The sequence below is a fragment of the Oncorhynchus clarkii genome, chromosome 9 (assembly GCF_045791955.1).
Source record: "Oncorhynchus clarkii lewisi isolate Uvic-CL-2024 chromosome 9, UVic_Ocla_1.0, whole genome shotgun sequence".
NCBI classification, from domain to species: domain Eukaryota; kingdom Metazoa; phylum Chordata; class Actinopteri; order Salmoniformes; family Salmonidae; genus Oncorhynchus; species Oncorhynchus clarkii.
Window position 1 is genome coordinate 37866713 of NC_092155.1, and position 25503 is coordinate 37892215.

At 42.7% G+C, this 25503-nt stretch overlaps 1 protein-coding gene across 2 annotated transcripts; it reads left to right on the forward strand.

The window, feature by feature from the left end:
- The first annotated feature begins 1381 nt into the window (after positions 1-1381).
- On the forward strand, positions 1382-23640 carry LOC139416252 (dystroglycan 1-like). 2 transcript variants are annotated; one of them, XM_071164691.1, is made up of 4 exons: positions 1382-1432; positions 3578-3645; positions 7050-7639; positions 20481-23640. In XM_071164691.1, exons 3-4 carry the CDS (start codon positions 7271-7273, stop codon positions 22758-22760), a joined length of 2649 nt encoding a protein of 882 aa, XP_071020792.1. In that variant the 5' UTR covers positions 1382-1432; positions 3578-3645; positions 7050-7270; the 3' UTR covers positions 22761-23640. The 2 variants fall into 2 exon arrangements, with proteins under 2 accessions (XP_071020792.1, XP_071020793.1); XM_071164692.1 differs by lacking the exons at positions 1382-1432; positions 3578-3645 and adding an exon at positions 1452-1652.
- The last annotated feature ends 1863 nt before the right edge of the window (positions 23641-25503 follow it).

A 25503-nucleotide genomic window follows, 5' to 3' on the forward strand; every position in this document is an offset into this window, starting at 1 on the left:
GTTGTTGATTGTGGCCTGTGGAATGTTGTCCCACTCCTCTTCAAAGGCTGTGCGAAGTTTCTGGATATTGGCTGGAACTGGAACTGGAACACTCTGCGGTACACGATCCAGAGCATCCCAAACATTCTCAATGGGTGAAATGTCTGGTGAGTATGCAGGCCATGGGAGAACTGAGAAATGTTCAGCTTCCAGGATTGTGTGCAGATCCTTGCGACATGGGGCCATGCATTATCATGCTGAAACATGAGGCGATGGTAGCGGATGAATGGCACAACAATGGGCCTCAGGATCTTGGCATTGATCTGATGCAATTGTGTTCATTGTCCATAGCTTGTGTCTGCCCATACCATAACCCCACCGCCACCATGGGGCACTGTGTTCATAACGGTGAAATCAGCAAACCGCTCACCCACACACGCTATCTGCCATCTGGCCGGTACAGTTGAAACCAGGATTCATCCGTGATGAATACACTTCTCCAGAGTGCCAGTGGCCATCGAAGGTAAGCATTTTCCCACTGCTTGTTATTTTACATACCCCCTATGTCAAGGTCAAAATGGATAAGCATACTTACTACTAGCTAGCTAAATTACTTGCCCTGCAACTAGCTAGCTGTTCAATGGTTGGGGTCTGACTGTTTAACTTCTTAGAGAGGGATATGGAACATCCAGTCAGTGGGAAAATAACAATTTGTGCAGAAATTCTTTGGTTGTGTAAACAGTTTAGTCAGCTGTCCGAGTGGCTGTTCTCAGACGATCCCGAAGGTGAAGAAGCCGGATGTGGAGGTCCTGGGCTGGCGTGATTACACGTGGTCTGCGTTTGTGAGGCCGGTTGGACGTACTGCCAAAATTCTCAAAAATGACATTTGAGGTGGCTTATAGTACAGAAATGAACATTCAATTCTCTGGTAACAGCTCTGGTGGACAGTCCTGCAGTAAGCATCCATGCTCCCTCGAAACTTGAGACATCTGTGGCCTTGTGTTGTGACAAAACTGCACATTTTAGAGTGGCTTTTTATTGTCCCCAGCACAAGGTGCACCTGTGTAATGATCATGCTGTTTAATCCTCTTCTTGATATGCCACACCTGTCAGGTGGATGGATTACTTGAAAAAATGCTCACTAACAGTGATGTATACAAATGTGTGCACAAAATGTGAGAGAAATACGCTTCTTGTGTGTATGGAACATTCCTGGGATCTTTTACTTCAGCTCATGAAACATGGGACTAAAACTTCACATGTTACGTTTATATTTTTGTTCAGTGTAGATGCATTTATGGCCCATTTTACCTGGGTCCTGTCAAAAACAAATGAGGGTGCGAATCTGAAAAGGGGAGGAGTCATCTACAGGCAGAAAAATGATGGCCACAACCTGAAGATCCGAAAATGACGGGAGAGCAGAGCAGCAGTGGGGGAGGAGACTTGCACAGTGGTAACCTTTTCAGCTGACTATGCTACGATGTTTAAAAATACCTTGACAACTAAGCAGGATAGCGGTGACTTTTCAGGTTTGACCTACCAATTTGTCTTTATTTCTTGTGACACCCAATACGTTTAAACGATGGATATGTAGGCTTTTGAGTTGGTTTTATTTTCATACAGATGAGAAAGTGAAAGGGAGAAAAGAGGAATGTCTTACCAAAAATAACAAGGTCAGTTTGGGGTTTCATCTTCTGCATCTCTCAATAGAATAGGTAGCTATTTCACAAAATTAATCAGTTGTATCATTCAGCAGTGTCATATTTAACGTTATTTCCTAAATTATTATTCTCTTTCATTTACCATCCATTCTAAAGACTAACTTAGCTAGCACACTCCTCGATTAGACTGCATCTTCTCAACGGAAGGTTAACAACAGTGGTCATACTTCGTTTCTCGTCAACATCTCAAAATAATGGATGGAAACGGGAGAAAATAAGCCACACGTTCGTATTTTGCATTGAATCGATTGTCTACGTGGATTTCATAACTAACCTAGTTAGCTAACTACTTTGGGCAAGATAGGGTTTTAGTGTAGCTTGAGCCTACCTAGTTCGAGCACACGACTAGCTGGCTAAAAGCGCGAGCCGTTTTCCGCGTATAACAGGTGCATCTCTCGCTCGAGCACTGTAATCTGCATGGAATTATTTCCAAATACTTTATTACAACTAATTTATTACATATTTGCTACCAAAACAAATCCACTCACGTTCGAAAATGCATTTTTGCCAATAAAAGGTTGCGTTGCGATTGACGTGTTGCAAGTGTTTAGCTAGCTAACGTTATAATGTTGAAGTCTAAAAAGGAATCTAGCTAGTTAGCAATGTCTAGCTTGCGAACAGCCCACGCGAATCGGGGCATGCAGGGCCCTCCTTTGTAATGACAGATTCTTATTATTTTGGTGTATCTGGACTATTTCGAGAATTCAATGTTAAATAATTGATGACCTAATTTAGTAGCTATGTTAGCCGTTTGCCAGTTCTGTGAATATAGGGTTATTGCTAGCTATATGAATATTAACGTATTTAAGTAACGTTAGCTACTTATTTTTAGCGCGCATATTTTGCATACCGAGGGTCTTTATATATTTGACCTAGACTCGTTTAGCTAGCTAGATATTTAATTTAGGACTAGTTAGCTACATTGTCTCACCCTACAGCTAATCGTTTGGCTTTCAGACCTGGGATGTATTCATTACGGTAATTCTGTTGCCAAACGCTTCATAAACGGAAGCAAATGGAACGAAACGGGGAGGGACTTGCCCTAATTTGTCCAGTAGAATCTCTCGTTTTAGTTGAACGTTTTTCAACAGTTTGGATTCATTCTTACACCCCTGATCAACTCAAATAACTCGCTAAATCAGTTGAGTTCTCTCTAACTCTGTTTTATTGGCTATATTGTCTTACAATTTTAATCGCATGACACTGCTGCTTGGATTTCTCAGCAATGTTAGTTTACTTTCACCCCTTTTAAAGGTAGCTTACATACCCCCTATGTCAAGGTCAACATTGATAAGCCTACTTACTACTAGCTAGCTAAATTACTTGCCCTGCAACTAGCTAGCTGTTCAATGGTTGGGGTCTGACTGGTTAACTTCTTAGAGAGGGATATGGAAGATCCAGTCATCTGAGATTGCAAGGCACACTTGCCCAGTGGATATATTTAATATTCAGATCATGTGTTATCCAATGGCTGCTTTGGTGGATGTGTTGTGACAAAACTGCACATTTTAGAGTGGCCTTTTATTGTCCTCAGCACAAGGTGCACCTGTGTAATGATCATGCTGTTTAATCCTCTTCTTGATATGCCACACCCCTCAGGTGGATGGTATACTTGGGCAAAGGAAAAATGCTCACTAACAGCGATGTATACAAATGTGTGCACAAAATGTGAGAGAAATACGCTTCTTGTGTGTATGGAACATTTCTGGGATCTTTTACTTCAGCCAATTAAATTTGCTCTTAATGCCACTGCATTTGAGGCCCAATTATTTTTTATTGTTTTAAATTATTTCCCACTGTACAGGTCAAATAACAGGCAAATAATTGTAAAGGGGAATGAAGCATAGAATTTAATGTAAACTCTTCTTCCTTGGTAGGAACCATATGGAGCAGACACTCTATATGGGGATGAACAGAGCTATACTATTCTGACTGCAAATATACAGTAGGTAGGAAACCATTGGCATGGTAATAACATTTGCTTTACCTTACGCAAGACATTGAAGGCCTAACATAATTATTTGCACAGCCCCAAGGCCTTATTCAAATGATTAAAAAAACTTTTTAGTTTGAACCCTTTGTTTTATGTTATTGTATGAGTGGGGAGGATCTATATTCACAGTTTGGTTGTGATTTAGGTGACTGACAAACCTTCTCAAGATTACAACTTTCCCTGATTGCAACTTTGCCAAACTTGAAATCTTCAAAGTATAAATTTTATAAAGCTTCCAGAGGACGTTCTTTCTTAGGCCTATATCACCAAGGCCTATTATATGAGGATGTGTGTTACTCTATAGTGAAATGCTCCTTGGCATTTTGTTGAATATAAAGCACCTGCTGTTTAACAGATTACCTAATCTTGGCTAACTGAGGCTTCCAACTAGGGCCTATGTCAATGATCTATGTTCTCAGGAATGGCTGTTGGATATAGGCTACGACTGAAAAGAGATGCACTTGTTTTAGGAGAACAGACAGACACAATAGACACATGAATTAAAATCTACTCAAGTCTTTACAATTGGGTGTGACACATCTGACTCTGATATCTGATATGGTGCGAACAGCAACACATAAAATACTTGTCTTGCTTGTTTAGGAAATGGGCTTTGAAATCAAGCCTTGGTTTGAACACATGATTGAATCATGTTCAGGAAATGGGAATATGATAGAATCTAGGCCACAGTGACTAGAGCGCTCACTTTGATGCATACTGTGGCACAAAGAGATTTTTGTAGAGCATTGCAAGGTGTATTAGCTAAACAAAATATAAACACTTTTATGTAAAAATGACAGGTGTGTTTTACTTGTTTGTGCTCTTACATTTTAAGTAAAGGGAAGTGAATTGGATGATCGAGTCTAACAGTCCATAATGTAGGCCTAGGGCTGTTTTTCTATTTATTTGGAATTTAACAACCTCTTCGAATGTAGGCCCTACCAGTTTGCCAGCTTGGCCTTGTCTCTTTCAAGGAGGCAGCTTTAGAAACCTATAGAAAGCGTGACTCAACTGTGTTTCTATTCAGACTGCTCTGAGTCAGGGTCTCCTAGCAGAAGAGAGGAGAGAGATTCATGCGGGGAGAGTATCGGGAGAGTGCAGACTAGAATCATCTCTGATGGTTTGATTGGGATCTGTAGCCTACTTCTGCATGTCTCAACATGGTTAAGGAGTAGCATCAGTGGGCCAAAAAAACAAGCCATCTACTGGTCAAACAAATGGTTAACAATCTTCTCAAGTTGAAAAGCAGATGACTGACAACTCAGTCTAATAGAGATTTAAGAACTTGCCAATTGCTTCAAATTATGCTTAATCAACAAATGGGAAATATGTATCCTTGCCTTGTAGCGGTAGATTTTTGAGTAAGCCCTGCATTTGAAATGGTGTTGTGTCTGTATCCAGCAAGGCAGATTAGATGCAGGACAGTGTCGATTGAAGACACCCTGTGGATGGGCCTTAATTTAACTTTCCAGTTTACCCAGATGGTGATCTAGTCAAAACAATCCCATTCTGTGGCAAAAACACTAGTGCTTGCAGCTGGCAATGGTCTATCTACCTCTGTAAAGATATCCATCTCTATCTACCTCTGTAAAGATATCCATCTCTATCTACCTCTGTAAAGATATCCATCTCTATCTACCTCTGTAAAGATATCCATCTCTGGGCCTCCCGAGTGGTTCGATCCCAGGCTGTGTTGCAGCAATTGGCCCAGCATTGTCCGGGTTAGGGGAGGGTTTGGCCGGCCGGGATGTCCTTGTCCCATCGCGATCTAGCGACTCCTTGTGGCAGGCTGGGCGTATGCACGCTGACTTCGGTCTCCAGCTGTGCGGTGTGACTGGCTTCTGGGTTAAGCGAGCAGTGTGACAAGAAGCAGTGCGGCTTGACACGGTCGTGTTTTGGAGGATGCATGGCTCTTGAGCTTCGCCTCTCCCGAGTCCGTAAGGGAGTTGCAGCGATGGGACAAGATTGTAACTAGCAATTCGATGTCACAGAATTGGGGAGAAAAAGGGGTAAAATAAAAATAAGATATCCATCTATACCTACCTCTGTAAAGATATCCATCTCTACTTACCTCTGCAAAGATATACATCCATCAAAAAGTGTAGAAGTAAGAGATGGTGCCCGACTGAGATTAAAGGTATGATATATTGAATGAATTAAAGCACGAAAACGTTACAATTTTCATTCCATGCTCAAATGATCGGCTCTCATCTTTGACTGTAGACTGAATCACTATGAGTGAAGGCTCCCTTGGAAAGCACTTAACCCTAATTTTAGATGATTTGCTGCCTTAGCATTTAAGTTGAGGTTCTGCCATCAATCGCATCTGATAGCGAAAGCAATGTGATGACAGCGTTTGGCCTCTGAGCAGCGTTGGCCGGGCTGGCAGAACAGAGTCAACAGACCAGGGAATATATATATATATATATGTGTCTGTGGTGCTGAACTTTCTCCTTTAATTAGCAACCAGGCAATAACATCTGTCAGAGTTGTAAAGAGTAGGTCTAATTTTCCCCAATAGGCCATGTAAATGCTCTTTTCTATGCAAATGTTCTTCCTAAAGATGGTTTGTTATAGTTCTGATGAGCTGACGTCACAGCCTAGCTTGCTTAGCATTAGGATTCCAGGCCATTGGCCGACCCTGGGCTGCCTGTCTCAGCACTACAGGATTGTGGTTGGCACAGTCGAGGCTCTAATACCCACCCCCAGGGCACCTAATTAAAACTTACAACCAAGACAAATGACTTTTGACTCTGTCTGCCATTTCACGAGAACTGCTATTCTAAAAACTCCATGACATGCAAAGAGGAGATCAGTGGGAGATCAACATACCCTCTTAGCAAATGATTATGGCACTTGAAATGTTTCAATTTCTCAGTCAGTATCGTAATACTACTTTTTGCTTGGTCTTCTGTATTTTTTTCGCACCTGTTTGTACTTAATCTATTGTTTTAGATTCTGTTTGTTCATTTAGTCAGACCTCCCATTAGATTGCTAGTTCATCATTACTGTGACAAAGGCAAAAACAAACTTGTACATATGTAAATATACTCGTAAATATGTTTTAGCTCTCAGTTTTGCCCCAGTCGTTTGTTTTGTTGTCATTGATACATTCGCCCACTTCATGGGCCATTGCATTGAAATATTGTTGGCAAACGGTTCTTTCTCACTCTCTAAAAAAATGTGTAAAACCCAACCCTGAATATCTGTTGAGAATTTTCTTTGTTATTATACAGTTGAAAAAGGTCATGCTCGCACAAGCATGAGAGGTCTTTTGGAGGCAAATAATGCTTGATGAGTTTATTAATTTAAAAAACGATCAGATTCTTACACGAGTTGATTCTCTTTCTTTGCAGTGGCTGACTAACATGGCTGACTAACTACCTGCCACGGACTCTTCATGGATAATAGAGGAAAAAAACAAAGGAAACACAAAATAAAACCTAATTAATTATCAACAAAGACATTAAACATCCAGAAATAACAACCCGCCATCGTTCCATCACTTTGACTTCCAGTGCATGTGGCCCTGAAACATTCCGAAGAGAGGAGGTGGGGAACACATAGGCCTACCACTATGCACTGTAAACAGAGAGGCTGGGACTATGGAGGTGTAGGGAGAACCAGGCCTCCAGGCAGAACTATTCCCCTGGTGCTGGGTGTCCTGGTGGCTCTGGTCCAGGGCACTGTACCTGGGGGACCGGTAGTGGAGGGCCTGGGGGAGATGGTGTTGGTGGACCTGGAAGCCTCCATGCACTCCTCTGTCCTCTCCGACTTGAATGCTGCAGCCTCTGTCACAGAGGGACCTTCCATGGGTATCCCAGAATCCCTGGCTGCGGTCACAGAGGTGGCCCCCGTAGGCATCCCAGACTCTTCAGCGGTGGTGGGCCAGGGGTTCCAGTTGAGGATTCCACCCAGGTTGACGAATGGCAGTTGTAATGTTCAGGTAAGCACTCATGAGTAGGATGTTACTACCAAATAGGATTACTAAGACGTTCCTATTAAATTACTAGAGGGGCTATTGTTATGTAGTAGGTAGTGTAGTGTTAGCACACAGGTAGGCAACACACTATCTAGGTAACACTTCCACACTTGATCCCAGGTGGCATCAGCCGGGTCCAGGGGTTGCCAAGGTTACATTAAAGGGATACTTCAGGATTTTGGCAATGAGGACAGTCCGATGATCTTGTGGATAGCATTTTTATGTTTATGTGTGCAGTTTGAAGGAAGTTGCTACACGCTAACGCTAGTTAGCCTTGGCTCGCAAAACTACCTCTTAACTTCCTTCATACTGGACACAGAGACATAAAAATGGTATCCACGAGTTCATCTGACTCCGAGGAAGTAGATAATAGCCAAAATCCCAAAGTATCCCTTTTTAGCACAGGTCACATTTCAGTTGAAGGCATTCAGTTGTAGAACTGACTAGGTATTTCCCTTTCCCTTTCTGCCATTTTAACATGGTTGTCAGTCAGTGTCCCAGCTTGCAAGCCATTTCATGGCCATGAGGCCTTTAGTTAGTTTTTTGAGTCTTTAGTTTGGGCATGCCTTTTGTATTTCTCCTTTTTTGTACGTATTTATGTTTCGTCACCATCTGAACAATAGTAATCCGCTTGGACTGGCCAACCAAGGTCAAGAGAGACCGAGCTGGACCAGTAGCGGTGCTAGGTAAAATTACATAGGAAGCCAAGCCAGTAGAAAATCCATATAACAACCTATGTTGTGATAATTGTGTTGTTTGCTCTATAATCTATTAGTTCATACGCCAGCGTGATATACAATAAGGCCGTGACAATAAAAAGACAACAGTCACACAGTGGCAGAATAAATTAAACTATACATAAGTTTGCTTCATTAATAACCAGAGAGCCATGTCTGTCCGGTGAAGTCCACAAAGTAAAAATTGCAAGTAACAAACAGTTTATATGACCTGCAACATGGTCAAGCAAGCTAATATTTGATCGTTTACCTAACAACTACTGATTTAGAACAACAGAGTTACTACAAGTCAGGACAAAGACAACAGGAGCACTGCCTCCACTATTTCAGCCCCAATTCCAACTTAAACATTTTAAACATCATCAAATCAACAAGGTTAAGCATTCAGACCCCTTCACCTTTTCCACACTCCTGGTTGTCCAGGCTGTGTGCTTAGGGTCGTGTCCTGTTGGAAGGTGAACCTTCAAGCTAGTCTGAGTTCCTGAGCGCTCTGGAGCAGGTTTTCATGATCTTTCTGTACTTTGCTCTGTTCATCTAGTCTCCCAGTCCCTGCTGCTGAAAAACATCACCACACCATGATGCTGCCACCACCATGTTTCACCTTAGGGAAGCTTGGCATTCAGGCCAAAGAGTTCAATCTTGGTGTTTAGACCAGAGAATCTTGTTTCTCAGATCCCCAGATCTGTGCCTTGACACAATCCTGTCTCGGAGCTCTACGGACAATTCCTTCTACCTCGGCTTGGTTTTTGCACTGACAACTGTGGGACCTTATCTATGCCTTTCCAATTAATGTCCAATCTATTGAATTTACCACAGGTGGACCCCAACCATGTTTTAGAAACATCTTAATGAGGCTCTCAAGGAGAGTTTTGAGGTGTCCCCAGTTTGTGAAGTTACTCATGTTCAGATTAGTGCTGATTTGAAACCAGATAGGGAGGATAATTAGTTGTGTGGGGACTTTCTTTGTCAAACTAGAAATGGTTTCCAGGAAATGGTTCTCCCCAGTGAGAAAGGTGGTTCTTATGTCTCTAGCTGAGACCTGGGCAGAGATATCATATCTAGTGGTAGGTTGAGAATAAGGTTGATTAAGGTTGATTCAGGTTGATTCATGTGTCAATTTAGGACAGACGTTCTTTGTTGGGTTGAGTGACACTGATACGCTAGGCTCTATTTGTGTTCTGAGAAATTAGTTGGTTTCCCCAAGTGATCTGTTGAAGTCAGTTTGTCAGTGAGTCTTTTGTTCCATTAGCTGACATGTGCTTTGTCACGGTAGAGGAGGTTCATCAGGTTTTGATTTAGCTGACACTTCTCTGTGTGCTATTTTCTTAAAAATAAAAAACATGTCACCTTTATTTAACCAGGTAGGCCAGTTGAGAACAAGTTCTCATTTACAACTGCGACCTGGCCAAGATAAAGCAAAGCAGTGTGACAAAAACAACAACACAGTGTTACACATAAACAAATGTACAGTAAATAACACAATATAAAAATATATATACAGTGTGTGCAAATGTAGAAGATTAGGGAGGTAAGGCAATAAATAGGCCATAGAGGCAAAATAATTACTATTTAGCATTAACACTGGAGTGATAGATGTGCAGATGATGATTTGCAAGTAGAGATACTGGGTTGCAAAAGAGCAATAAGACAAATAACAATATGGGGATGAGGTAGTTGGTTGTGCTATTTACAGATTGGCTGTTTACAGGTACAGGTAAGCTGCTCTGACAGCTGATGCTTAAAGTTAGAGAGGGAGATATAAGTGTCCAGCTTCAGTGATTTTTGCAATTCGTTCCAGTCATTGGCAGCAGAGCACTGGAAGGAAAGGCGGCCAAAGGAAGTGTTGGCTTTGGGGATGACCAGTGAAATATACCTGCTGGAGCGCGTGCTATGGGTGGGTGTTGCTATGGTGACCAGTGATCTGAGATAAGGCAGGCTTTACCTAGCAAAGACTTATAGATGACCTGGAGCCAGTGGGTTTTGCGACTAATATGTAGCGAGGGCCAGCTAACGAGAGCATACAAGTAGCAGTGGTGGTTACTATATGGGGCTTTGGTGACAAAACGGATGGCACTGTGATAGACTACATCCAGTTTGCTGAGTAAATGACATCGCTGAAGTCAAAGATCGGTTGGATAGTCAGTTTAACGAGGGTATGTTTGGCAGCATGAGTGAAGGAGGCTTTGTTGCAGAATAGGAAGCCGATTCTAGATTTAATTTTGGATTGGAGATGCTTAATGTGAGTCTGGAAGGAGAGTTTACAGTCTAACCAGACACATAGGTATTTGTAGTTGTCCACATATTCTAAGTCAGAACCGTCCAGAGTAGAGGTCAACCGATTAATTGGAATGGCCGATTAATTAGGGCCGATTTCAAGTTTTCATAACAATCGGAAATCTGTATTTTTGGGCGCCGATTTCCAAATATTTTTTTCATATATATATATATACTTTTTATACCTTTTATTTAACTAGGCAAGTCAGTTAAGAACACATTCTCATTTTTAATGACTGCCTAGGAACTGTGGGTAACTGCCTTGTTCAGGGGCAGAAAGACAGATTTTCACCTTGTCAGCTCAGGGGTTCCAATCTTGCAACTGCACAGTTAACTAGTCCAACGCTCTAACCATTGCACTCCACGAGTAGCCTGCCTGTTACGCAAATGCAGTAGAAGCCAAGGTAAATTGCTAGCTAGCATTAAACTTATCTTATAAAAAACAATCAATCATAATCACTAGTTATAACTAGTTATAACTACTAATCCAGTTTAGCAGGCAATATTAACCAGGTGAAATTGTGTCATTTCTCTTGCGTTCATTGCACGCAGAGTCAGGGTATATGCAACAGTTTGGGCTGCCTGGCTCATTGCGAACGAATTTACCAGAATTTTACGTAATTATGACATACATTGAAGGTTGTGCAATGTAACAAGAATATTTAAACTTAGGGATGCCACCTGTTAGATAAAATACCGAACGGTTCCTTATTTCACTGAAATAATAAACGTTTTGTTTTCGAAATGATAGTTTCCGGATTCGATCATATTAATGACCAAAGGCTTGTATTTCTGTGAGTTATTATGTTATAATTAAGTCTGATTTGATAGAGCAGTCTGACTGAGCAGCAGCAGGCCCGTAATCATTCATTCAAACAGCACTTTCGGGATGCCCCCGTAGGCATCCCAGACTCTTCAGCGGTGGTGGGCCAGGGGTTCCAGTTGAGGATTCCACCCAGGTTGACGAATGGCAGTTGTAATGTTCAGGTAAGCACTCATGAGTAGGATGTTACTACCAAATAGGATTACTAAGACGTTCCTATTAAATTACTAGAGGGGCTATTGTTATGTAGTAGGTAGTGTAGTGTTAGCACACAGGTAGGCAACACACTATCTAGGTAACACTTCCACACTTGATCCCAGGTGGCATCAGCCGGGTCCAGGGGTTGCCAAGGTTACATTAAAGGGATACTTCAGGATTTTGGCAATGAGGACAGTCCGATGATCTTGTGGATAGCATTTTTATGTTTATGTGTGCAGTTTGAAGGAAGTTGCTACACGCTAACGCTAGTTAGCCTTGGCTCGCAAAACTACCTCTTAACTTCCTTCATACTGGACACAGAGACATAAAAATGGTATCCACGAGTTCATCTGACTCCAAGGAAGTAGATAATAGCCAAAATCCCAAAGTATCCCTTTTTAGCACAGGTCACATTTCAGTTGAAGGCATTCAGTTGTAGAACTGACTAGGTATTTCCCTTTCCCTTTCTGCCATTTTAACATGGTTGTCAGTCAGTGTCCCAGCTTGCAAGCCATTTCATGGCCATGAGGCCTTTAGTTAGTTTTTTGAGTCTTTAGTTTGGGCATGCCTTTTGTATTTCTCCTTTTTTGTACGTATTTATGTTTCGTCACCATCTGAACAATAGTAATCCGCTTGGACTGGCCAACCAAGGTCAAGAGAGACCGAGCTGGACCAGTAGCGGTGCTAGGTAAAATTACATAGGAAGCCAAGCCAGTAGAAAATCCATATAACAACCTATGTTGTGATAATTGTGTTGTTTGCTCTATAATCTATTAGTTCATACGCCAGCGTGATATACAATAAGGCCGTGACAATAAAAAGACAACAGTCACACAGTGGCAGAATAAATTAAACTATACATAAGTTTGATTCATTAATAACCAGAGAGCCATGTCTGTCCGGTGAAGTCCACAAAGTAAAAATTGCAAGTAACAAACAGTTTATATGACCTGCAACATGGTCAAGCAAGCTAATATTTGATCGTTTACCTAACAACTACTGATTTAGAACAACAGAGTTACTACAAGTCAGGACAAAGACAACAGGAGCACTGCCTCCACTATTTCAGCCCCAATTCCAACTTAAACATTTTAAACATCATCAAATCAACAAGGTTAAGCATTCAGACCCCTTCACCTTTTCCACACTCCTGGTTGTCCAGGCTGTGTGCTTAGGGTCGTGTCCTGTTGGAAGGTGAACCTTCAAGCTAGTCTGAGTTCCTGAGCGCTCTGGAGCAGGTTTTCATGATCTTTCTGTACTTTGCTCTGTTCATCTAGTCTCCCAGTCCCTGCTGCTGAAAAACATCACCACACCATGATGCTGCCACCACCATGTTTCACCTTAGGGAAGCTTGGCATTCAGGCCAAAGAGTTCAATCTTGGTGTTTAGACCAGAGAATCTTGTTTCTCAAATCCCCAGATCTGTGCCTTGACACAATCCTGTCTCGGAGCTCTACGGACAATTCCTTCTACCTCGGCTTGGTTTTTGCACTGACAACTGTGGGACCTTATCTATGCCTTTCCAATTAATGTCCAATCTATTGAATTTACCACAGGTGGACCCCAACCATGTTTTAGAAACATCTTAATGAGGCTCTCAAGGAGAGTTTTGAGGTGTCCCCAGTTTGTGAAGTTACTCATGTTCAGATTAGTGCTGATTTGAAACCAGATAGGGAGGATAATTAGTTGTGTGGGGACTTTCTTTGTCAAACTAGAAATGGTTTCCAGGAAATGGTTCTCCCCAGTGAGAAAGGTGGTTCTTATGTCTCTAGCTGAGACCTGGGCAGAGATATCATATCTAGTGGTAGGTTGAGAATAAGGTTGATTAAGGTTGATTCAGGTTGATTCATGTGTCAATTTAGGACAGACGTTCTTTGTTGGGTTGAGTGACACTGATACGCTAGGCTCTATTTGTGTTCTGAGAAATTAGTTGGTTTCCCCAAGTGATCTGTTGAAGTCAGTTTGTCAGTGAGTCTTTTGTTCCATTAGCTGACATGTGCTTTGTCACGGTAGAGGAGGTTCATCAGGTTTTGATTTAGCTGACACTTCTCTGTGTGCTATTTTCTTAAAAATAAAAAACATGTCACCTTTATTTAACCAGGTAGGCCAGTTGAGAACAAGTTCTCATTTACAACTGCGACCTGGCCAAGATAAAGCAAAGCAGTGTGACAAAAACAACAACACAGTGTTACACATAAACAAATGTACAGTAAATAACACAATATAAAAATATATATACAGTGTGTGCAAATGTAGAAGATTAGGGAGGTAAGGCAATAAATAGGCCATAGAGGCAAAATAATTACTATTTAGCATTAACACTGGAGTGATAGATGTGCAGATGATGATTTGCAAGTAGAGATACTGGGTTGCAAAAGAGCAATAAGACAAATAACAATATGGGGATGAGGTAGTTGGTTGTGCTATTTACAGATTGGCTGTTTACAGGTACAGGTAAGCTGCTCTGACAGCTGATGCTTAAAGTTAGAGAGGGAGATATAAGTGTCCAGCTTCAGTGATTTTTGCAATTCGTTCCAGTCATTGGCAGCAGAGCACTGGAAGGAAAGGCGGCCAAAGGAAGTGTTGGCTTTGGGGATGACCAGTGAAATATACCTGCTGGAGCGCGTGCTATGGGTGGGTGTTGCTATGGTGACCAGTGATCTGAGATAAGGCAGGCTTTACCTAGCAAAGACTTATAGATGACCTGGAGCCAGTGGGTTTTGCGACTAATATGTAGCGAGGGCCAGCTAACGAGAGCATACAAGTAGCAGTGGTGGTTACTATATGGGGCTTTGGTGACAAAACGGATGGCACTGTGATAGACTACATCCAGTTTGCTGAGTAAATGACATCGCTGAAGTCAAAGATCGGTTGGATAGTCAGTTTAACGAGGGTATGTTTGGCAGCATGAGTGAAGGAGGCTTTGTTGCAGAATAGGAAGCCGATTCTAGATTTAATTTTGGATTGGAGATGCTTAATGTGAGTCTGGAAGGAGAGTTTACAGTCTAACCAGACACATAGGTATTTGTAGTTGTCCACATATTCTAAGTCAGAACCGTCCAGAGTAGAGGTCAACCGATTAATTGGAATGGCCGATTAATTAGGGCCGATTTCAAGTTTTCATAACAATCGGAAATCTGTATTTTTGGGCGCCGATTTCCAAATATTTTTTTCATATATATATATACTTTTTATACCTTTTATTTAACTAGGCAAGTCAGTTAAGAACACATTCTCATTTTTAATGACTGCCTAGGAACTGTGGGTAACTGCCTTGTTCAGGGGCAGAAAGACAGATTTTCACCTTGTCAGCTCAGGGGTTCCAATCTTGCAACTGCACAGTTAACTAGTCCAACGCTCTAACCATTGCACTCCACGAGTAGCCTGCCTGTTACGCAAATGCAGTAGAAGCCAAGGTAAATTGCTAGCTAGCATTAAACTTATCTTATAAAAAACAATCAATCATAATCACTAGTTATAACTAGTTATAACTACTAATCCAGTTTAGCAGGCAATATTAACCAGGTGAAATTGTGTCATTTCTCTTGCGTTCATTGCACGCAGAGTCAGGGTATATGCAACAGTTTGGGCTGCCTGGCTCATTGCGAACGAATTTACCAGAATTTTACGTAATTATGACATACATTGAAGGTTGTGCAATGTAACAAGAATATTTAAACTTAGGGATGCCACCTGTTAGATAAAATACCGAACGGTTCCTTATTTCACTGAAATAATAAACGTTTTGTTTTCGAAATGATAGTTTCCGGATTCGATCATATTAATGACCAAAGGCTTGTATTTCTGTGAGTTATTATGTTATAATTAAGTCTGATTTGATAGAGCAGTCTGACTGAGCAGCAGCAGGCCCGTAATCATTCATTCAAACAGCACTTTCGTGCGTTTTGCCAGCAGCTCTTCGCAAGCACAGCGCTGTTTATGACTTCAAGCCTATCAACCTAATGGCTGGTGTAACCAATGTGAAATGGCTAGCTAGTTAGCTGGGTGTGCGCTAATACTGTTTTCAACGTCACTCGCTTTTAGATTTGGAGTAGTTATTCCCCTTGCGCTGCAAGGGCCGCGGCTTTTGTGGAGCGATGGGTAACGATGCTTCGAGTGTGGCTGTTGTCGATGTGTTCCTGGTTCGAGCCCAGGTAGGGGCGAGGAGGGTGTCGTAAGCTATACTGTTACACTGGCAATACCATAGTGCCTATAAGAACATCCAATAGTCAAAGGTATATGAAATACAAATGGTATAGAGAGAAATAGTCCTATAAATACTATATTAACTACAACCTAAAACCTCTTACCTAGGAATATTGAAGTCTCATGTTAAAAGGAACCACCAACTTTCATATGTTCTCATGTTCTGAGCAAGGAACTTAAACGTTAGCTTTTTTACATGGCACATATTTTACATGGCACACATTATTAAGTGTTAATTCAGTATTGTTGTAATTGTCATTATTACAAATAATCGGCCAATTAATCCGTATCGGCTTTTTTGGTCCTCCAATAATCGGTATCGGTATCGGCGTTGAAAAATCATAATCGGTCGCAAGTTGGTCAGGATGATATCTAAGAGGGTGACCATGGTTATGGGAGGGAGGAGATTCTTATGGGAGGGTGGAGATTCTTCCCAGTCATGTTTCAACATTAGTGAGTATTCACAGGAAGACTGACTCTGGGGTTTTCGGGGTGACAAAGCTGTGTCTTGTGATGAGAATCAGGAGCTGGCGGAAAAGCTAGATCCACCGGTTTTGTCACTTTTTATTTTATTTTATCCCTTTTTTCTCCCCAGTTTCGATCTTGTCTAATCTCTGCATCTCCCCAACGGGCTCGGGAGGTTGAAGGTCAAGTCATGTATCCTCCGAAACATGACCCACCAAACCGCACTTCTTAACAGCCGCCTGGTGTGTCGGAGGAAACACCGTTCAACTGACGACCGAGGTCAGCCTGCAGGCACCCGGCCCGCTACAAGGAGTTGCTAGAGCCAAGTAAAGTCCCCATGGCCAAACCCTCCCCTAACGACACTGGGCCAATTGTGCGCCGCCCTATCGGACTCCCGATCACGGCCGGTTGTGATACAGACCGGGATCGAACACAGGTCTGTAGTGACACCTCTAGCACTGCGATGCAGTGCCATAGACCGCTGCGCAACTGTGGAGGCCCTTCTGGTTGTTGAGGAGCTGTTGACAGTTCCTGCAGGATGTAGACCTAGTGGGTCTGCTGTTAAGGTGGAGGAAAGTGAAGAGAATATGGTTAACAGTTCCATTTCAGTGAGTGCTTATGGCTAAAAAATGTTTTACCTGAGTACAGAGCTGTGATTTTGATGGTTTTATTTTGACTGAGTTCTGGATTTGAGAATGGTTTTCTTGAGGGTTTTTGTTGTCCGTTTGTGTAACTGCAGCTCTAGGGATTTATAGTGTACATATTTTTTCTCTTCAGATAAGGAAGTTTTATGGAAAGAAAGAGAAAAAAAAATGTATAAATGTTTGGAAAGTTAAGGGAAATAGATATGGGTGACCTATAGCTAGGTTTCCATCCAATTGGCGACAGATTTTAATGCAAATATTCTAAAATCTTTATTTTTTGTTTCCACCAAACTGACTTGATAAAAATCAGTATGTGATGACGTAGTGCACACAATGCACCTTTTTGTTTAAGTTTTCCTGTACCGAATAAATAAGTTAAATGTTTCCATCGCATTTTCAACTCTGCTGATAGTTTTGTCACAAAAACTTTTGCGTAAAATAGCAAATGCGCCTACTCTGGTCTTGGCACATGCACTCTAGCCAACAGCTCACAGATATGTGAGCTGTGTATGCTGTGTATGCTGTGCAGGGAGGCTAGTCTACATGATGAGATTATTATGGATAATATTTTTCTTTGTCAAACTGCAGTCAAGCATTGATCATCATGTCACCAGAATAAGACCCTCAATATTTATTGGAAAGCAGCATAGTTTAATCAGGAAAATGTTTATGTTGATTCCACTGGGCCTTGAAAGAGTCCTGATGGACTTCATATTGAAAATACAAACAAGATCTTTAGTTTTCTCCAGAGGCGATACCATGAACATACGGTGCATTCGGAAAGTATTCAGACCCCTTGACTTTTTCCACATTTTGTTATGCTACAGCCTTATTCTAAAATGTATTAAATACATGTTTTTCCTCATCAATCTACACACAATACCCCATAATGACAAAGCGAACACAGGTTTTTAGATTTTTTAGCAAATATATAAAAATGCACCGATATGAAACTTTCGGCCGATACCAATATCCAATATTTTCCTTGCCAAAAAACCCGGTACCGATAACCAATATAACATTTTTAGCGCCCTTAAACACTCTAGTACAGTTAAATATTTGAAACACATGCACAAATATATGGAAAACAGAGATATCTAAAGTCAGGGCGTGACAGTACCCCTCGCCCCTCCAAAGGTGCGGACTTCCGGGTGGGCATCTACCCGCACCCTCCCGGACCCTCTAGCCCCCCCTCCTTACACTGATCCCTCCGCTTTTGTAGAACCTGACCGTGGATCATCACCGGAGGCTCTGGACTGTGGATCATCGCCGGAGACCCCGGACTGTGGACCGTCGCTAGAGACCCCGGACTGGGGACTGTTGCTGGAGACCCCGGACTGGGGACCGTCGCTGGAGGTCCCGGACTGTGGACCGTCGCTGGAGGTCCCGGACTGTGGACCGTCGCTGGAGGTCCCGGACTGTGGACCGTCGCTGGAGGTCCCGGACTGTGGGCCGTCGGTGGAGGTTCCGGAGTGTGGCCCGTCGTTGGAGGTTCCGGAGTGTGGCCCGTCGTTTGAGGTTCCGGACTGTGATACGTTGCCGGAAGCTCCGGACTGGGAACTGTCGCCGGAAGCTCCGGACTGGAAACTGTCGCCGGAAGCTCCGGACTGGGAACTGTCGCCGGAAGCTCTGGACTGTGGAGGCGCACTGGATACCTGATACATGGTGCCGACACTGGTGGTACCGGGCTGGTGACACGCACCTCAGGGCGAGTGTGAGGAGCAGGCACAGGACGTACTGGACTGGAGGTGCAGTGGAGGCCTGGTGCGTGGGACCGGTACAGGACTTACTGGATTTAGGTCAGGGCGTGACACTATCTTTGTGCAGACTATCAACAGTAGCCAGCACATTGCTAGTATGTTAACTATTGAAGGTTTACTTTTGTAAAGCACTTTCCCTAAACTAAATAAACTCAGTGAGTAGATTGATTGGCACTTCTTTTTGTTCAGTATGTGCTGTGTGAATGTATCAACTTCTGTACTGCTCGAGAAGTTGTGGCTCGCGGGAGCATGGTGGTGCTTGAATGAACATCCTATATCTCAAATACAAATAGCACGACATTCCTGCATGTAGCCTTGATTTGTTTGCAATGGTAGACCACCACAGGGCAGGTAAATGTTGAACTGGAAAGCAGAAATGCGCAGAAAATTTACTGGCCTGACTGCGGGCCATTGTTAATGTAAGAATAAATATTGGAAATATTGAAGACTCATGTTAAAAGGAACCACCAGCTTTCATATGTTCTCATGTTCTGAGCAAGGAACTGAAACGTTAGTTTTCTTCATAGCACATATTGCACTTTTACTTTCTCCTCCAACACTTTGTTTTTGCATTATTTAAACCAAATTGAACATGTTTCATTATTTACTTGAGGCTAAATTGATTTGATTGATATTAAGTTAAAATAAGTGTTCATTCAGTATTGTTGTTATTGTCATTATTACACATGTTCAAAAATCGGCCGATTAATCGGTATCGGCTTTTTTGGTCCAATAATCGGTATCGGTAATCGGTCGACCTCTACTCTGTATGTTCCTCTACCTCATTTCCGTAATCCTTTGTGCCCAACTGCTTGATCACAATACCGTACTTATTCCAGTCTTCCTGTTTATACTGAAATACGTTTGCGGAGTTTACCTTGCACATAAAAGCCAGCTCTCTTTGTAATTGGGAACAGCCATTACAGCTGAACAGAAAATGGCCTTACATCTGTGTGTGGATGGAGAATGGAGAGAACCAATACTTTTTGGGAAGTATTGTAGTCCAGCTCAATAAGCTTAACTTTACGTAACCACAACCGCTTGATTATTTCCTATTTCCCCTTCTCCCAGCTCGTATGGCTATTTTGAACCTTATTGCACATTTTTCTGTTTGATATTTAACATACTCTAGGCCAGATCATTCTGTTGCAGCAATTAGTTTCAGCCTTAGGCTTCTCAATAACTAGCCAAATATTTACATATTTGCTATGCTATGCATAATATTATGTCTGTGTGTTTTTTTCTCTCACTGTATCACTGCTGAATGAGTTTTACTGTAGTGCAATTTGTTCAATAAGGAGTTTATGAATGGGATAAGATTAATATTGGCTCCTTGTATTATTGGGAATGATATCCTGTCACATCGTAATGTCTCAAAATGAAGGGGTGATGACTCGGCGGCTGTCATTTTGTGAATAGGTGGTAACTGAGCAGAGCTTCCTGCTCACTTCAACAAAAGGTTGGTAGAGACAGCAATACACAGATTAAATGATTGAATGGAAAAAGTGAGACTGGGTTTTCCATCTTCAGGGCTGTATGATAAACCCTTTTATAATAATACCCTTAAGATTACTGTACAGTTGGGTAAGTTTTTATTGGCAGAATCTGCCTTTTGTGTGAAACACCCTCTCTTTTCAGTGTTTTATCTATGAGCCATAACTTCCCCTCATCTCTAAAGCTTTCTTCTCTCCTTTTGCAGTTAACTGAGGTGGGAAAGGACAGCTTACCTTCCTGGCTGCACTGGGACACTGGGAGCTGCATCCTACAAGGCCTAGCCCTGGAGCAGGACAAAGGTGTCCACCATATCTCCCGCTCTGAGATTAACAGTGGCCATGGTCTGGAGGCCTTCTCTATTGAGGTGCATCTAGAAGAGCGAGCCGACACTGAGCCGGCCCTTTTTGCCCTCCAGGCTGAGAGCAACAACCAGTCCTTCATCTGCGGCAACGAGGAGCCCGTCACTGTCCTCACCATCATCTTGGATGCTGACCTCACCAAGATGGACGCCCAGCAGAGGGTAGGCCTGCTGGCCAGCATGAAGGAGTTTTCCGGTGTCACTCTGGAGCACATGAAGGTGGTACCCGTCGTCAACAACCGCCTGTTCGACATGTCCGCCTTCATGGCCGGGCCTGGAAATGCCAAGAAGGTGGTGGAGAATGGGGCCCTGTTGTCGTGGAAGCTTGGCTGTACCCTTGACCAGTCCAACATTCCGAATATCAACAGCGTCCAATCACCTGCCAAAGACGGGTCCATGTCGTTCAAGTTAGGCTACCCAGTGGTGGGCTGGCACATCGTCAACAAGAAGCCCCACTTGGTAAAACGGGTCAGGAGGCAGCTGGGAAACACCCCCACTCCTGTGCCCTCCCTTCTCCCCCCAACGACTCATCCCGAGCCCCCTACTCGTATCATTCCTACCCCCACATCCCCTTCCATCTCCCTAGCCACTGACAGCTCTATCCCCCCTGTCCGTGGCCCCTTGCCCTTGCCGGTGAAGCCCACTATCAGGCTAAGAGATCAGATAGCCCACACTCCTACTATAGGGGTTCCTCATCCCACTAGGATCCTGGGCACCACCAGTACCATCCTTATACAGCCTACTATGACCCAGCCTGCTATTCCAGAGGCTACTGCTCTGCCCACCCCACCAAGCACCACTCGAAAGCCCAAGACTTCCACCAGCAAGAAAACCAAGAAGCCCAAGATCTCCACTCCAGCGCCTAAGGAACCTAAAACCACGACTAAGCCACCCAGACACACCACCCATTTGTCTCCGGTTCCTGACTACAACGAGAAGCCCCAGCTACGCAATCCCATCGACGAGGTGAACGCCTTGGTCGGGACCTATTTTGAGGTAAAGATTCCTCCAGATACTTTCTTCGACAAAGAGGACGGCACCACAGACAAGCTGCGTCTGACTCTGCGGAAGAACCACAACGAGGCGGTGAGCGACACCTCCTGGATCCAGTTCAACAGCACCATCCAGCTCCTTTACGGTCTCCCAGAGAGAGAACACATGGGCAAACATGAGTACTTCATGCTGGCCACCGACAAGGCAGGCATGAGCACCATAGACGCCTTTGAGGTCCATGTCAACCGTTTGTCAGTCAACGACAAACCCTCGGTCGTTTTTGCTGCCCGTTTCTACGGCGAACCCAATACACTGACCAACGACGTCCACAAGAAGATCCTCCTGACTAAGAAGTTGGCATATGCACTGGGCGACCGAAACACCAGCACATTGACCCTGCGGAGCATCACCAAGGGCTCCATTGTGGTGGAGTGGACCAACAACAGCCTCCAGCAGAGCCCCTGTCCCAAGGACCAGATCACCGTCCTCAGCAGAAAGATCTCCGACCCCCAGGGCAGGCCAACTCTGGCCTTTTCCAATGCCATGGAGCCAGACTTCAAACCCATCAATATCTCCATTCGCGGCACCAACAAATGCCATACCTACACGTTTGTGCCCCCAGGAGAGGTGATTATCCCTGTTCCCCCTCCAGCCACTCCTTCCCCTGGCACGGGTCGTAGCACCAGTGACGATGTCTACCTGCACACGGTTATCCCGGCTGTGGTGGTGGCGGCACTACTGCTGATCGCCGGCGTCATCGCAATGGTCTGCTACCGCAAGAAGCGCAAGGGCAAGATGACCATTGAGGAGCAGGCCACCTTTATCAAGAAAGGCGTGCCCATTATCTTTGCAGATGAGCTAGATGACTCCAAATCCCTCCCGCCCTCCAGTATTCCCCTAATCCTGCAGGAGGAGAAGCCGCCCCTGCCCCCTCCAGAGTACCCCAACATGACTGGCCCTCACAGTACCCTACTTAACCAGGATCTCCTGGAGTACTCCATCTACCAGGATGAGGACCCCAATGCACCCCCCTATCAGCCCCCTCCACCCTTCACTGTCCCCATTGAGGGGAAAGTGTCCCGCCCCAAGAACATGACATCTTACAGGTCACCACCTCCCTACGTTCCTCCCTAACGCTCTCAAAAGCCTTGGCTTTGGGATGGATGAGAGCAGTTGTTTGTATGAAAACAATTTACGTAGGGATTTTACACACGTACTGTAGATTAAGATGGCTTCGACATGGATGGAGTAGGCGACCACACCTGTATGAGCGACCACTATGAAAACGCACTGTATAAGTCTACTACTGGCACAGGAAAACTGTACAGAGACAGTTTGAAACTCCAGCACTCTTTATTTTGTTGTCCATCATAGTTGTGCTTTCGAATCTTGCTTAATAATATTTTTTTAAATCGGTTCTTGCCAAGAATAATCATTTTTATCTTTGAAGATGTACTGTTTCTATTGTATAGAAAATAATGAAAATGCGGAAGAGCAGGCTGCAGAGGCCTTGGATCAAATGTCACCATGACAACAGACTAGGAGGCTGTCATTCACAAAGTGAATCTTTATACAAATTAAATTGTATTGCTTTTATCTTTCTTTGGGCTAGATCTACTAAGATTTTGCCACTGTTATTTTAAGAAGGGAGTAAGACATCATAATCTACATTTATATTATTCTCTTAATCTCTAGCCACGTTTCCATCCGCAGTTTTTCTCAGAGTATAGTCAATCTGTATAAATAAATATACAAATCATGGCAGCTGAGATCGAAACAGGTAGTTTCGGTTCCATTTTATAAATCATATCGAAGTTAACTTGGAGTCACACAATTATATGGTGTGTGTGTGTGGTCCTCCATGCAGTTTATTAGGCTACAGATTAAATAATTTATGACAAATTTCACAGGATGGTGAAAGTGCATGGTGATCTTGATGCTCTTTTCTAATAAATATTGAGTGTCTTATTCTGATGACAATGATGATCGATGCTTGACTGCCATTTGACAAAAATATTCTCTCTCTTATCCATAATAATCCCATCATGTAGACTAGCCTACCCGCACAGCATACCCGCATTGTATCTGTACACATACTGTACCAAGGTACATATGCTATTTAACAGTTTTCGTGACAAAATTATTGGTAGAGTTCAAAATGCGATGGAAACACATTGAACTTAAGCGAAAAAGTACATTTTGTGTGCACTTTCTACATCACGCGCTGATTTGTATCCTCAACAAGTTCATTTGGTAGAAAAAAACCACTGATGTGAAAATGCTCATGTTTCCTTAATGCCATTTTTTTTTTGATTTGCATGAAAATCTATCTCCAATTGGATGGAAACTTCTATTATGTTACCATTTGTTTATCCTTGTAAGTTGTATCCCCTCTTGAAAATAACAGGTGTAAGACACCTAGTAAAACTAGCCCTTTGTGTCTTGTAGAACTAAACATTTGTTACTGGTAGCCTAAAAAAATATATATATATTTAACAAATCATGTGACTGAAATATTCTCTGCTATACAGGTACTTGATCAACAAGTAAATCATAGACTCATAGTGAGTGAGCCACACTTGTTAATGTAATGGGATTACAAAACAGTAGTAATAATGACATTATATTCAGCGTATTAACTTGCTGCTGATCTCGTCCCTGAAACGGAGAGATCACTGAGTAGGCTAGCTGACTTTGATTATTCCGGGGTTGCCAAGGTAGTGACAAAGCAAAGCATGGCTGGCTTGGGCCCATAATGCTGGGCCAATGAGATGCTGTGACTAGATAACAGGGAGAACTGACGGAAGTAAAGAATAAGGCTACTAGATTGATCAACTGTTTGTTGCTGTTGTTGATGCAAGTTTTGGGGACCAGGTCTCCCTTGGACCAGAGAGGTATACTACAAAGCAGGATCAATGAGTAGGGTAGCTGACTTTGATTTAAAATTTGATTTATATATATATTTATATTATATCGATTTTCTGGTTCATTAAGAAAGCTAAACATAGACATGTGTTTTTGGTTGTTGAGTCATTTAGACCATGCCCATTTCAAGCTTATCTTTCCAAAAAATAAGTTATTTCAGAATATGTTAGCTGGATAACTCATTGATCCTGCTTGTAGTATTACACCCCCCCCCCCCCCCCCCCCCCCGGTCTCTTGCAAAGACTAACCTTCATTAAGTAAATTAAATAAGAAAATTGAGGGGGAACGTACTGTAATATCACTGCTCTCTGCCTCTATGCTGCTGCACTGTATCGTTAGTGTTCTGCCTGCCTCTGTCATTATCAGTTGAGACGAGGCATGGGGACAAGTATATGTACATAATGGTGTGCCTATGAAACTGAAGATCTCCAAAATGTTACTGTTTTATCAGAGTTGGTTTGGGAGGGTGGGTGGGTGGAAATCATTTTATATTTTGTTTGTCTAGATTTATGATCACGCTTTCATAAAACAAAAACAACTTTAATAGTTTGTGGGGGAAGGGAGATTTGTTTTTATTTTACTTTTCCATCACCTGAAAATATTGCATACTGCAAAGAATGCGATGGGGGGATGAAAATAAGTGAATAATGTACGTTTCATATCTTATATCATAAGGAACAATGGTTGAAAAAATCTAATGTTTTTACAGATTTTTTGATACAGTCTCAAATTTGTTTTATGAAAAAATATGAACAAAGTATATTAATAAATATATTAATATATTAATAAAGATGAACTACTATTTGTAAAGCCTCAAAGACACTGTATGTTCCCTTCTCTGTTCAGTCTTTTTCCTTGGTGAAAACTGAATTTCACCACCACTGGTTTTGAATTATCACGTTACCATTTCTTCTATTTAAAAAAAATATTTTACCTTTACTTAACTAGGCAA

What these genes read in the sequence shown, in the direction of transcription:
- LOC139416252 (XM_071164691.1), top strand. Translation starts at nt 7,271, where the DNA reads ATGCACTGTAAACAGAGAGGCTGGGACTATGGAGGTGTAGGGAGAACC. An exon ending in ATGGCAGTTGTAATGTTCAG is followed by an intron (nt 7,640 to 20,480) that starts GTAAGCACTCAT and finishes CTCCTTTTGCAG; the next exon opens with TTAACTGAGGTGGGAAAGGA.